At 41.8% G+C, this 14,893-nt stretch overlaps 1 protein-coding gene across 14 annotated transcripts in view; it reads left to right on the top strand.

The window, feature by feature from the left end:
• RIMS2 (regulating synaptic membrane exocytosis 2) overlaps nucleotides 1–14,893 on the top strand; it is an 801,312-nt gene that overhangs the window by 385,441 nt on the left and 400,978 nt on the right. For all 14 annotated transcript variants that reach the window (XM_088442657.1, XM_088442652.1, XM_088442648.1 and 11 more), the window contains one exon: nucleotides 6,651–7,564. In XM_088442657.1, the coding sequence (XP_088298783.1) occupies nucleotides 6,651–7,564 (914 nt within the window). The remainder of the gene's footprint in view (nucleotides 1–6,650; nucleotides 7,565–14,893) is intronic.

Genomic DNA, 14,893 nt, shown 5'->3' with positions numbered 1-14,893 from the left:
TCAGAGTTTAGTTTGATTCATGTGAAAGACTGACACACAGGATACATTGTCAATTTCTGTTGCTAAAGTAACGTGCAATATATTTTATGTTATATATGGACAATTGCTGGCGCAGATCACGGCCGACTATTCTTCAATGAAACACAAAGGACAGATTATAGTTCATTTTAATTAAAATGTAATATTACTTTTTTAAAGTTTGTTGATAATAACAGATCTATCTATCTATCTATCTATCTATCTATCTATGTATCTCATATCTATCTATCTATGTATCTCATATCTATCTATCTATCTATCTATCTATCTATCTATCTATCTATCTATCTATCTATCAACGATACTGCCTTAGAACCTCTATGCACTCCTTCCTATACCTTCTGATATCCTGCCTATACCTTCTAAGGATGACGCTAAGTTGCGTACGCAGTCATACAGTAAATTAAGACTTCAGACCTGGAATCTGTGGTTCCAAAGCACAAAGTATTATTCAAGTAAAAGTACAGTCAGTTACATGCTGTGATCCTCATAAAATCTTAGCGCAAAGAGATTATACAGACCCAAGTACAATTATACATACGCAGCGCTCTCTGGTCCAGATGTTAGGCATCAGCAAGAAACCCCTCATCAATCAGCATTCAGCACGAAGACTAAGACCCAGTGTTGGAGCACACATATTTATACCCCCCAGAAATAGACAACACAATAGAGAAGTTTGTTGCTGATGCCATTGGTTCCCAAGGGGGATACATCTGTTACAGAGCGTTTAACAGGCTGATTCAAATAGACACAACCCAGCCTCTAACAACTGGGGGTCTCTGGATTCCCGCCACATGCAACATCCTAACAGTTGTTCATATTATATACATTTTGTTGCTTGAAGTCTCTGCGGTCCATAAGTTGAGAATGCATGATGCGATCTCCACACCGATAATACCAGAATTCTGTTGAAAGAGTACGCATCAGTACAAAACCAAACACGGCTTACTTAGCATGTATAAAACCTTAGTTACCAAATAATCTTTATTTCACAGCATTTATACTAAGTGAACAAACCTAAATCTTATACCTTAAAGGTTATGGAACCTTGTATGTGGATATGTAATGTGTGAGTATGCGGGGTTTGATATAAAGACGCTAGTTAACTTGGAGCAGATGCGTGCGCATAAAGCGAATAAACAGCATTTTCATATAGGATCTTATGCATTCGCTAATATGCGACTAGTTAACAGCGCAATTGTGCGAATTAATGTGTATATGGGGAATGGTGAAAGATGCAATCGCATGATGCTAAAAATAATATCGCCACATGTACTAAAGTGTGAGTTTATCTAAAATGTCGCTTGGGCGGCCATTCGCAAAATGGCGTCTGGCGATCTCATTTCCAAGATGGCGTCTTGCGGCCAGTCGCAAGATGGCGTCGCTGCGATTTAATTTTAAACTGATCTTGTCTCAGCCAATAATCCAGTTTCGACACTATCTATCTCATATCTATCTGTCTCAAGATTGCTGCTTGTGATTGGACCTACTGCTCACACACTACGTTCCCGTCACTGTTAGTGACATACTAAGCCTTGGAAGGAGATAAAGTGAACGGAGATAAAGTACCAGCCAATCAGCTCCTACCTGCCATGTCAAAGGCTGTGTTTGAAAAATGACAGGAGCTGATTGGTTGGCACTTTATCTCCATCCAAGACATAGTAAATAGACCCCTTAATTTGATTTATCGGATAGTGAATTGGGGCCAGATGTAACAGGATGAGAGTTTCAGAAAATGTGAGAGTTTAGCAGTAAACTTCTAATTTCTTATCACTGCAATAAGATATTAAGGTTCGATGGAATGTATAAGAAAAAACACGTGTAGGGACAGGGGTCTGTGATAGCCCATCCCTGTGATGTGTAAGATCTAAAGTCAACTGAAACGTGGTAAATTTAGCAATCTGTAGTATATAGGCTACAATGGATAACGCCATCTGAGGACGGCTGGCGGGGCCAAACTCCAGAATGCTTTGCATTTTTGAGCTTGGTAAATTTGCTATAGAATAGAAACTTTTGCAATTGAAAATGGAGAATTACAGCAGATATCTCCTCTTACTGCTGCAGTCCCAAATATTTAGGTGCTACTTAATAGGGGTGATTCAATTCAGAGCGATGTGAATCCCCCGGGGAAAGAGTTCCCAGAGTTATTCAATTGGCCGCGATGTTAAGTTCAACTACAGGATTTCTGCTCTCATCCTCATTAGGTGCGAGCAATCCAACTTAAGTGCTGGCCGCGATACTGTTTTACAGCTTAGCGTGGCGCTAACTGCCTCGCGTTGGCACTTTTATCCGGTTACCATTACCAAACACCCAGCTTAATGTGCGCTAACCAGCATTCTCCAACTTAAGTGGTTCTAGTCGGACTTAACAGCGCAATCAATGGACTAGCTTCGGAAGATCCTTCACCGGTCCTATTCAGCATCACTCTGAATTGAATCACCCCCATTATTTGCGGGTAAACCCCTACCACCAAAAAGAGGGTATCCCGTAAAAGTTCTTTTATAAATATAACCCTAAACAACATTATTAAGAATCATTTTTGGTTCATGCACAAACCTGTGTAGATTGTATTATGCAGTTGGTCTATTCTCTGGAAAAGGTTGTAGGAGTTCTGTCACGTATGTTGCATATATTTCTTATGACAATTTCCTGGAAGCAATTTTAGATACCATATATTGAAGAAAAAAAAGAGCTATAGGTTTACTTACCATATGTCCAAAAATAATGAAACATAGGCCCTCATTCAGAGCCGTACGCTCTGAGCAGAGCGCACGCTCTGAATGAGGGCCGGGCTCCATTTTCATGGAGCGTCCTCCTGGACGCTCGTATAGCTGTGGGTCACCACCCACAGGCTATACGAGCGTGCATTTTGATGGCCGCGATGGTCGTGACCATCGCGACCATCGAAATTGCGAGCCGGAGCCTGCGGTTGAGGTTTTCAACCGCAAGCTCCGGAGTGATTTTGGCTCTATCAGAGCCAAAATCAGTCCCACTGACATCACTAGTGATGTCAGTGGGCCGGCTTCTGACTGGAGGCGTTCCCGTGGGAACGCCCCCGTCAGGGAGGCACGCCCCCGGCACGCCCACCAAAGGGGGCGTGCTGTCAATCAACATTGACAGCACGCCCCCTTTGATCGGACACAACGAGCGAAGGAAAGTCCTTCGCTCGTCGTGTCTGGCGCATGCGCACGACGGAGCTCCCTCCGTCGTGCGCATGCTCAGTGCAGACCATCGACCCACTTGCGAGCGGACAGCCGCTCGCGAGTGGGTCTGAATCAGGCCCATAGTTATATTTCATTGACTGTTTTGTTGTACTTGTGGGAATTTGAGAATTCGGTCCATAAAATAGCATCTGTAGTAAAATTACTCTTTGACAAAAGTGATGTTATCGTGATTGTGTGTACAGTATATTTGATAATTCAGCACTGTGATCATTATACTAAATTAATTTGTTCTAAAGATGCGTATCCACTACACGAGAGTGGAACGACTGTACGATTACAACATTGTAATCGTTCATCATCCTGTGCAGTGGATATTGTGCCCACACTGAACGATATGTCGTTCAGTGCAGGCACCCTCCCTCATCCCTGAACATGCACAACCTGACTATATCGTCAGGTTGGCCTGCATGTTCAGGCAATGACAAATACCGACACCGACCAGCGGGAGCGCACATCGCTGGTCGTTGCTGGTATAATTACTGCACAATTAATGAGCGATTGAACGATAACGATGTCGTAATTGTTCAATCGCTCATTTTCTCGTGTAGTGAATACGCGCCTTTAGTCTCCTCTGTTGCCTGCACACATTAGAGACGGTGATTGTGTCAGCTGAACCAATATTCCTGATGCAAATTTACTCGGACCCAAGCACCAAACCGCAACCCCAGTGATGTCATTCCTATGACTATACATCAATCCAGTGCTCTCCCCAGAAATTTTTTACAGCCGGGTGGCATCAAGAAGTAGCCGGGTGGGGGCCATCGCAATAAAAATTTTGTTTTAAACCCTGACATTATGATTTAAACTTGAAATAACATTTTATATATTAATTCTTCTCTTCTTATTAGAGGCCCAGTTGTCTGATTATGAAAAAGCTGCAAAGTTTGTAGGATCTGGTCCTTTTTATACAGCTCCCAGATACTGTCCCCACTTGCAGGCTCCAAAAGTGCCGGGTGGGGCACCCACCAAAAACAGTCTGGGAAGAACACTGATTAATCTATTGTTTTTTAAATCACCTCAATAAGTAGCTAATGGGATTGATTTATGGAATAATGGATTAATGCATGTTCAGTATTATGATTACAGGGCAGTAGTAAGCAATCACCGGGACGCATAGCAAAAATAAAGGGAATGAGGTTGGTGATATGTGTCCACCCCTCTCTCCGCTCTTCTATCGCTGCTAACTGTCCTTATTGACGGACCTCGAAAGGGGTGGAGTTTTGACTAAAAGTGGGCGTTTCTTTGTGGATACGGGAAAGGTTTGGATGTTTCAGGGCGGGGTTTGAATAAATCAGGACGGGGCTTGTTGTGTCTGGATTTGCATGTACGGAAGATATATCGTATAGTGTGTACCCAGCATGACACTGAAAAGCACATGGCTTTATCTTGTATTCGTAGCAAGATACGAACCGAGAGAACCGAGCCCCCCCAATGTTCTCCTGGCTCAGTAATAACATTTCTCGTAGCCGCCATTTCTCTTTTACATTCAATAATTTTAGGTGGATACATTCCCGTCAATTAGTAACTGCTCACTATAACCTCCCGTCGTATAGGTCCTGTCATAAGTATGGTGACAATCAGGGGCGTATTTATTTCTTTATTGTGTATTTAACAAAACACTTAAAGCTTATCCGGCCTTCAGGGCTTCTGAAGATTTAAAAAGGCATAATCCTAACTGTGTGAGTCTTATAATAGCCGAGGATTTTATTACTCTCAGAGAATGATAAAGGACTGTGTATATGTCTTAGGAGCTGTGTTCCATTTCACTACCCAACTTGACAAATGATAAAAATTTATTTTGAGAGTCATTATTGCACTTCCCTGTAATACTTCGGCTTGGTGATGGATTACACCACGCTACAACATATTTCAGTCAATAAGCTAGAATCGAGCAGAGTCTCACCATTAAAGATGATTATACAAACGTCAGGCAGCAGAATAGGTGTATTTAAATTCGTCCTAAATTTTCAGGGATAGTCCCAAATTTTTTTTTTTATTATTTTTTTTAAGATTTGCCACTGGAACATTTTTCTCCTGGGAATGTCCCTAGTTTTCAGTGTTGACCTAATGCCCACAATTCCTGCTATTCTGTATAATGCCAGGTCATTATATTTTCTCAATAATATGAATCAATGTGAAGGAATAAAAGATGGCAGAAATTATGTTTTAGTGACATTCATTGAAGATGCTGCAATGGAGAGTATAGAGCATGAACGTTCGCCTAGTCTGTACTGTTAGGGCCACAGGGTTGATGGGATGGTGGGTGAGGGGAAGGCTGTGGGTACGAAGCCTGGCCAGGTCTGTCTTGGAACGTGGCCTAATAAATGCATGACCTATCTTGTGTGGTTGTGGCCTTCCACATTGTGAATGTGGGGGGCCCTCTGTAGAAGCTGTGTGCCGCTTCTTCAGAGGATTCCGGCATTCACCGGGACTTGACGGATCTCTTGGTGGCCCTGCACACTGTATGTAATTTGCTCAGATAAGGCTTCCCAGCAGCAAAGTATCCATAGAAATTACTTTAAAATGCTGGCAGCTATGCTTGTTGTATAACTGTAGGGTCATTTAATGTGATACATGTGTATAATAATAAGAATTCATTTAATGAAACCAGAACAGATGAAGTCAACGTATGGCTCTCAAAATGCTGTGGAACAACAAGTCCCATTGTGCACTGTCTTGCTTTCCAGAATGCCCTGCCAGACTGTAGCTCTTCAAATGCTGTGGAACTAAAATATTCAGCATTCCCAGCTCACTACATCTGGCGAGCCAAAGGTTTCCTACAGCTGTTCTAGAATCTTTTGGGTTTTTTTTGGTACTCTTGTAAATTTTGTATTTTATTTTTGAAACTTTCTGTGTGGTTTGGGATCCTAGAAAAAAAATCAATCAAAGCTTCAAAAACAAACGGTGGAGCAATGATGATCTATAGTAGATGTCAACATTCCAAACACTTGAACAGGATGTTTTATGCAGATAATATGACTGTTGGTAGTTAGACGGGAGACGGGTGTTGTGCTCGGGAACAGTTGCACTGATATTTGCCAAGACAAACGTCAACTATTGGTCTCAATATAGAAGTAGTGTTAGAACCTTCAAATGTGCTGGTAACCATTTCCCAGCTAGTGATGCTACAACTGCAGTTTCAGCTAATGAGTCGATTTCTGTCTGTTTCATTGTGGTATATTAAATACTTGTTCAGAGTTGCAACAAACAGCAGATTTCAATGCAGCCCTTAGGAGTGAAGCTTTCAGTTTATTAATTATTCATTAATTTCCATCTCTCTAAACTTAGTGGGAACATTAAATACATGTATAGAATGTCTTGCAAGAATATATATATATATATATATATTTCACCTTCGACTAATAGTTTTTATGCTTTATGTTACAGGAAAAGAAGCCCCTCAATATCTAGAGACCAGAATCAAAGGTACGATTCAAGGGAAGATATAGGAGAACATTCGCAGTATGTTACATCAGTCAGCGCAATGCCTAGGTCACCGTCGGATTACTCTGAAAGGCGATCGCCACGTGGGCCCCAGCTCTATGATGATCCTGAGCACGGCAATTACAGGAGAAGTCGGCGGCGTTCTAATGAGTATTCAGTAGATGAGGAGGACATTCAGGACAGGGATGAGTATGAGCGGCAGAGGCGAGAGGAGGAGTATCAAGCAAGGTACAGAAGTGACCCTAATTTGGCTAGATATCCAGTTAAACCCCAACCTTATGAGGAGCAAATGCGAATCCATGCGGAGGTATCCAGGGCTCGCCATGAAAGAAGACATAGCGACGTATCTTTAGCTCATACTGAGTTAGAAGAGTCTCGTATGTCCATGTTGAGGCTAGACCGGCCGTCAAGGCAGAGGTCCGCCTCTGAGCGTAGGGCGGCCATGGAGAGCCAGCGCTCTTATTCTATAGAAAGAACTAGAGATGTGCAGGGGCCAAGTCCTAATCGGCAAAGGAACTCAAATCACAGCCCTCCGACGCCCAGGCGGAGTCCCATTCCTAATGATAGGCCTGATTTGAGGCGTACAGATTCTTTGAGGAAGCAGCACCACTTGGATCCAAGTTCTGCAGTGAGGAAAACCAAAAGGGAAAAAATGGAAACTATGCTAAGGAACGATTCGCTTAGTTCAGACCAGTCTGAATCAGTCCGACCACCACCGCCCAAACCTCATAAAACGAAAAAAGGAGGCAAAACGCGTCAGATTTCATTGAGCAGTTCAGAGGAAGAGTTGGCATCCACACCGGAGTACACAAGTTGTGACGATGTTGAGATTGAAAGTGAAAGTGTGAGTGAAAAAGGTAAGACTCTCAATGCGCCTGGAATTCACCTACTGTATACCACATTTACTCATCATGTTGTCTACATTCCCTGGGTATTCCAGTGCCTGCATCTGATGTTTTTGTTTGAGATGTTCAATGTTTTTGTCATGTTCATGATACAAAGCTGCAATGTTCCTGAGCCGAGTCCAGCGTGTAGTTTGTTGGGCAGAACCAGCTAGCAGCCAGATGTACTAAGCTCCAAAGATCCGAAATGTATCATATGTTCCTATGGACATAGGGAAAACTCTGCACTGATGGTCTTCGCTTGGAAAATATATTTATAGTTGGGTTTTAAAGCCACAATATTGTCTGTCTCCCTCTGAGTATTGTCAGGATCTTAAATAATTAGTAGGATGGTGTGATGAAAAATAATATTTTTTTTTCCAGAATACAGATGGAACACAGGGCAAACCAGTGACTCTCAGTGTGTAGCGGATGCACCGATTCATGCCGTGAGCCTCCACCAGTTCCATTGTATCTCAGTGGTACCATGGTGGGGTTCTGCGCAAATGGTGCAGTAGGTGCAACTGGTGCACAATATGCTGTTTGCGCAAAAGATTTGCGCTCCATCTGCAGACGTTATACTTGTGTTTACAATCACATGTATACTGTACCATGCTTTGTGAAAATGATGAATATTATTTATTTTATTTTAATGTCTTTACGTTTCAGCTTAATGCTTTATCTATCCTAAGAAACCTTCTTCCTTTATGCATATCTTTGTATTATTAGTACAACTTTGTCTTAACATTACAACTGCCTGAAATTGATGACATTTATAAAACTTTGACGTTAAAGCTATGTCAGCTTGCTGCAGGTATTTACGCTGAAAACTAAAAGTGTATTTCTATCTTACAGTATATTGTATATGTAACATTATTGCATTGAATGTTTGGTAAACGGGTTATATTGTTCAGTCCTTACATGATGCGCTAATACCTGTCTCTACAGCTGAGATCACTACCATGGAGGTCATCCTCATCGTCATTAACGTTTATATATGAGGCGCTGTAGGTGTCGCAGCCCTGTACAAGCACAGTAGCTAGAGTCCATTATAAACCAATTTCTGTTCCGTACAGATTGCAATAGAAAGAATCAGAAGAGGGAAACTCAACAAACCTCTAAAAAAACTAAAATAAAAAATAACAAAGCAATAATAGTAATGTCTTATATTCCACTTAGGAAAGTGTTCAATGTGGATTTCATATTAGGCAAGACCTTGAAACCCAGGCTGGGTTTCATATTTTTTGCCAGTATTTGAAAGAGCTTAGTATTGTCATGCGATTTTTATATATTTAACTCCCAGCCTCATGGATTAAATAAAACTAAAAATAAAATGTAAACTGAGAGACCCTGATCTTTATCGAGGTGTCATCTATTCCTCCCAATTGTTAGACCGGATAAAAGACCGAAGCAAATGATGAACGTCTTTCCAGAAATGTCCCCATAGGGCTGCATACAAAATTTCTGAGAGATCAGGCCATGGGGCGGGAGGGGGGGGGGGGGTGAGATTGGGCCACCCGGTGAGATGAGGTGTTTCCACCCACTCCCCTCATGTATAATTGGATCAACCCCATAGACTATATTCACTAAAGTTTAAACAAATAATGATAAAGAAACGTAGAGATGTGGCTCATAGCAGCCAATCAAATTGTAACTATCATTTTTTATATTGTACTAGTTAGGTGGTAAGTAGCATCTAATTGGTTGCAATGGGCAACACTTTGACTATTAATGTTTTGAAGCCTTAGCAAAACTACCTCTAATTCAGTGGTTCCCAAACTGGGTGTCGTGGCATACTGGGGTGCCTCGGGGGACTTGCAGGGGTGTCACGGGTTGGTTATCAAATTATTTATGGTCTAACACATTTTTCTGACTTTCTTACTAATAAACTTTTGGCCTAGGGGTATCTTGATTCAAAAAAGTTTGGGAACCACTGTTCTAATTAGTGTTTTTGCTAAACCCATTGCTCTTCTCTGACTGTCTTGCTGAGAGATTTACAGCTGTACGCTTTTGTTCTTTCTGTCTGTCTGTGTCTATCTACCTACCTTTATATCTATCGATCTACCTTCCTACCGTTCATCTATCGACCTATCAATCGATCTACCTTCCTACCGTTCATCTATCGACCTACCAATCGATCTACCTTCCTACCGTTCATCTATCGACCTATCAATCAATCTATCGATTTACCTATCTGTCATCTATATACTTACCTATTCTTCTATCTATCAACGATATACTTGCCTATTCTTCTATCTATCAGCGATATACTTACCTATTCATCTATCTATCAACGATATACTTACCTATTCATCTATCTATCTGCCATCTACCTACCTATCTATATATAATCTATCTACCTACCTATCATCTACCTATCTATATATCATCTACCTATCTATCTATATATAATCTATCTACCAACCAATCATCTACCTATCTATCTATATATAATCTATCTACCTACCTATCATCTACCTATCTATATGCCATCTACCTACCTATCTATATATATAATCTATCTACCTACCTACCGTATCATCTATCTACCTATCTATATATCATCTACCTACCTATCTATATATAATCTACCTACCTATCATCTATATACCTATCTATATATCATCTAACTACCTATCTATATATAATCTATCTACCTACCTATCATCTACCTATCTATATGCCATCTACCTACCTATATATATATAATCTATCTACCTACCTATTATCTATCTATCTATCTATCTATCTATCTATATCATCTGTCTACCTATATCTATCTATATGCCATCTACCTACCTATCTATATATAATCTATCAACCTACCTATCATTTATCTACCTATCTATATATCATCTACCTACCTATCCATCTATATATAATCTATCCACCTACCTATCATCTATCTACCTATCTATATGCCATCTACCTACCTATCTATATATAATCTATCTACCTATCCATATATCATCTACCTAGCTATCCATCTATATATAATCTATCTACCTACCTATTATATATCTATCTAATCTATTTTGTTTTTCCTATGTATGTACAGCAACCTGTATTCTCTAGAATGATATCCAATCCATTTGCTTATTCTCTGACTGTATAGAAAATCCTAAACGGGACACGAGACACTCCATCTGATACCTGATGGCAATATGCTGTAAAACCCATAGAGATTGTATAGTATATGTTTATATAGAAAATAAAAAATGTAAGAGATCACCAACAGAGACCGGTTATAAAATGTGTAGCTAGAGCAGTATGTTAAATATCTATTAATCTCAGTTTACAGTGAGTATTTTATGCTATGATGCCATATTCTGTCTATGGCCTTTGTGAACTCACGTTAAGACATTTACTATCAAGTTTCTTGTCAATATCTAAGGTTCTATCTAAACAAATGCTGTAAACATGAACATATAGTTGAATTCTTAATGGAAACAAACTAATGTGTGTATAAATTGGGATTTTTTAAAACTGAACATTCAATATCATTAACATAAAACAAGATGTACATGTGTAGTAATTATAACCATGTAAAATCTATGTGTGCTTTATCGAAAATGTTTTTTGTAGACTTGTGATTACATAATAAGTAGTTTAACCATGTTTGTGTTGCATACACACAACGATTTTGTTACCAACGATTTTCTGTCAGATTATCTGTCAGATTTTTTAAAGTGTAATGAACGATTTTTTGAACTACAATCGATTTTTGTAACTTCCCTTAATGAAAATTGTTCAGTTGGTCAGTCAGAAAGAACTACAATCTGCAAACGGGAAAGCGCATGAACGATAATCGTTCATCAGAAACTGAACGATTTTTTCAACAATTGGACGATAACGACGTTGTTATAGTTAAATTGTTAAAAAAATCGTTACATGTGTATGCACCTTTACTGTGAAACTGACTCTGAGTTAAAGGTAGGAGCAAATCCAAACAAATCAGTCATTTGCACCTTGGTAAAACCATATTACACTGCAAATGGGGCAGAGACTTACGGGTACATTTACAGTACTTCATTTAAAACCAAAGGTCATCAACGACAGTTTAGGGTCTAAAGTAACAGTATTTGCTTAGCATCAGTTTTGACTGTCACTTTAAATCGATCATCGATACCCACTGGTTTTGAAACCCCTATCCTGCCGCAAATCCGACGACAAACCATCATGAATCCACGGACATTTCAAGCACTGCACAGATCAATAGGATATATGCAGACTTTTATGGTTAAAATTGGAAAACAAATGCTAATATGTAAAAAAAAATAAAAAGTGGTGAGTTTTCCCCCAAATGAATAACCAGCCGGGCCACTCGGGAGACTAGCAGCATGGGGTCCCCCTGCTATAATATCAACCAGCCCTAGACTGGTCAGCCCAGGGCAAGAATCCCTAAGAGAGTGGGGACCCCACCCCCAAACAAAGAAATAAGGGTACCCCCTAAATAAGGACAACCAGTCATGGGTGTGATGATAATTGATTATTAATATTAATGCTTTTCTTTACACTACTGGTCTCTGCAATCTTGCCAGGGCATGATGGCAGTTGGAGAACCACATGTGCCAGCATGTCCAGGCATCAAGAGCCTGCTGGCACCTCTATTTCAGTTGTAAAAAAATATTTAAATATAGACAGTGCACCTACACATGGAATGTGGTAGTTTCAAGAAAAAAAAACAAGAAAACCCCCCCACACTTTATTACAAATCCTTGGAAACAGGTCCTCTCCGGTTCATCCACAGTCTTAGCAACATAAAAATAAAACGGTACTGCTCCTCTGGGCGGCACTCCACGAATGAGAGGTCACTTGCAGACACTCTCCATGGGTCCAAGCTGATTGGTCAGAGCATGGGAGCTGCCGCTCTTTGACCAATCAGGGCTTGTTATCCTTAGGGAGTGGGCACCCCATGGTTTTGTGTCACCACTTCCCTAGGGATTCCAGCCCTGGTCAGCCCACGGCTGGAATCTTGTCATCATCCCACCCCCAATTTTCAATCCCAGCCTAGGCTAAAAGGTTGAATGCTGGTCATCATTTTGGGGTTGACCCCACAAGTTTATTCCCCCGAGTCATTAAACCGGGCTCTTCCATGACTCTTGTCTTCTGTGATAAGCAGAGTTCTGCTATTTGTATATCCCTGCCTATTTGATAGCAAGACTCTGGGCTTAGGCCCTGAGTCAGACCCGCTCACTCTGAATCAGGGCCTGGCTATTTTTTTTTTTAGAATGGCCTCCTGTCCGCTCGCATAGCTGTGGGTGACCACCCACAGCTATAGTGAGCGGCCAGGAAGATGGTCGTGATGGTCAAGACCATCGCGACCATCGGGCTTGCGATGAGACCCTTGTGGTAGGGTCTCGTTGCCGCAAGCCCCAGAGAGATTTTGGCTCTAACAGAGCCGAAATCTGTCCCACTGACATCACTTGTGATGTCAGTGGGGCCGCCCCCAGACGGAGGCGTTCACATGGGAACGCCTCCATTTGGGCAGCCACTCCCTCGGCCCGCCCACCAGAGGGAGTGCCCGTCGCTATCCTGGTCTCGCACATGCGCACTGGCCCACCATCGACCCGGTTGCGAGCGCACAGCACTTGCGACCGGGTCTGAATCAGGCCCTTAATTCACAGTTGCACGCAAGATGACCACAAGTCGGAAATAAATGCAATTTTTTGCCTGCACTCACAGTTGGCTGCATCTGTGTGATGGCACCGCCCTATCCATCCGCTTATTAAGTAGCTGTCATCACTACCATTGTGCATTTGCACCAGCCCTATACCTAGCCTGCAATTATGTCTCCACGCCCACGATACTCCCTCAGAACACTTGGCCTACTTGCAAATGCCCAGTTACACCCACTCAGCCAAAAACGTAGTTGCGGTTGAGATGGGTACCATTCTGAATCCCTCATCAGTGTTCTCCCCAGGGCCTATTTTTATGGGCACAGCACAAGGACAGACAGAACCTCTCACAACACACAGGGGGAGGGGTTTGGTAATTACAGGCTACTCTCTTTGCTCGCTTCATCTAGGGGTTCGGACCGCGAACCCCCTCCCCCGGGCCGCGCTCATAATGGAAAATACTGCCACAATTTTGCAGTGGCTGAAATGGCCTGCAGACAAATTGACCAATCAGATTTAGCTTTAATTTCAATGGACGATGCTTGACAGTGGGCACAGAGAGCCAATATATATTCATTGGCATTTGAAATGAATAGGAAAGTTCTCTGTGAATGAAATAATAATAAAAAAATTATGAAATTCCAGCAAGCCCTGGCATCCATTGCTTGTTTGAGCATGTAGTATTTCATTATCTTGCCCCCAGTCCCATTGTAATAGTGGGACAGGAGATCAGGTCCTAGTCAACCAATTACAAGTGGCCATTGCTCAAGTTTGGCTGAGCTTTTCCCATTCATTTGCAGAGGCAATTTTGAGCAGGAAGCCCATTGAAATGCATTTTCTCTGTAAATGTATGGGGGGAAAAAACTTTAATTTTGCACAGAAGAGTAAAGTCGCTCAAAATGCCTGATTTGAAAATAAATAGATGTTAACAAGTTGGACAGATTTTGGGGTGAAATAGCGATTAATAGGGCTGTTATAAAAGCTACTGATGTGTTCTCATAAATCTAACCTCAATACGCCACGTAGCGCAACTGGCGTGAGTGAGCTGCCAGGTCCGATGCTACTCTGCTAGCGTTGGCCGTCTAAGTCGCAATGTGGTGCAACTAGGATGCGCCAGCAGACTGCGCTGATTAATCTGATATGTAACACTTGTATATCTTTATGCACCTGAGCGTATATGAAGCACAACGGAACTTGGAATGAAAAAAGCTGTGTCTGCTACAGTGTAGCACTTCCAATACAGATTTAGAGACTCTGGGCCTGATTCTGCAAGGAACGCAAGTGCGAGAGCTCACGCACCCGGCCGCTGCGTGTATATGCATACGCACGGCAACCGCAGCACAATATACAGATGTCCAGCACTACACAATGCCGCCCACTACCCTTTACTCAAATCCTGAGTAGTCTGCAAGACAGCGGTAACATCGGTAACATCGTGAACCATTGAAGCCATACGCACAATAGAGGTTGATCTGATGTTGTGTAGGATTTTGGCCACTTTCTGCGTGCTTCCAGTCGTTTGGCTGCGTAAGTCGCCGCACTGCCTTTTGCACGCCCCAATAACGGCGTCCCAACGCACAGGCACGCTTGCGTTTCGCCCAGCCACCCCCCGTCACCACCCACAACTGGCACTTCCTGTCAATCAATATCAGAAAGGGTCTGCGTACACACTGCGTGTAGTCTGCGT

The sequence above is a fragment of the Taudactylus pleione genome, unplaced genomic scaffold, assembly GCF_031769625.1.
Source record: "Taudactylus pleione unplaced genomic scaffold, aTauple2 ptg000314l, whole genome shotgun sequence".
Lineage (NCBI taxonomy): Eukaryota > Metazoa > Chordata > Amphibia > Anura > Myobatrachidae > Taudactylus > Taudactylus pleione.
The sequence above is the reverse complement of the archived record's forward strand: the minus strand, read 5'-3'. Positions and strand labels throughout refer to the sequence as shown.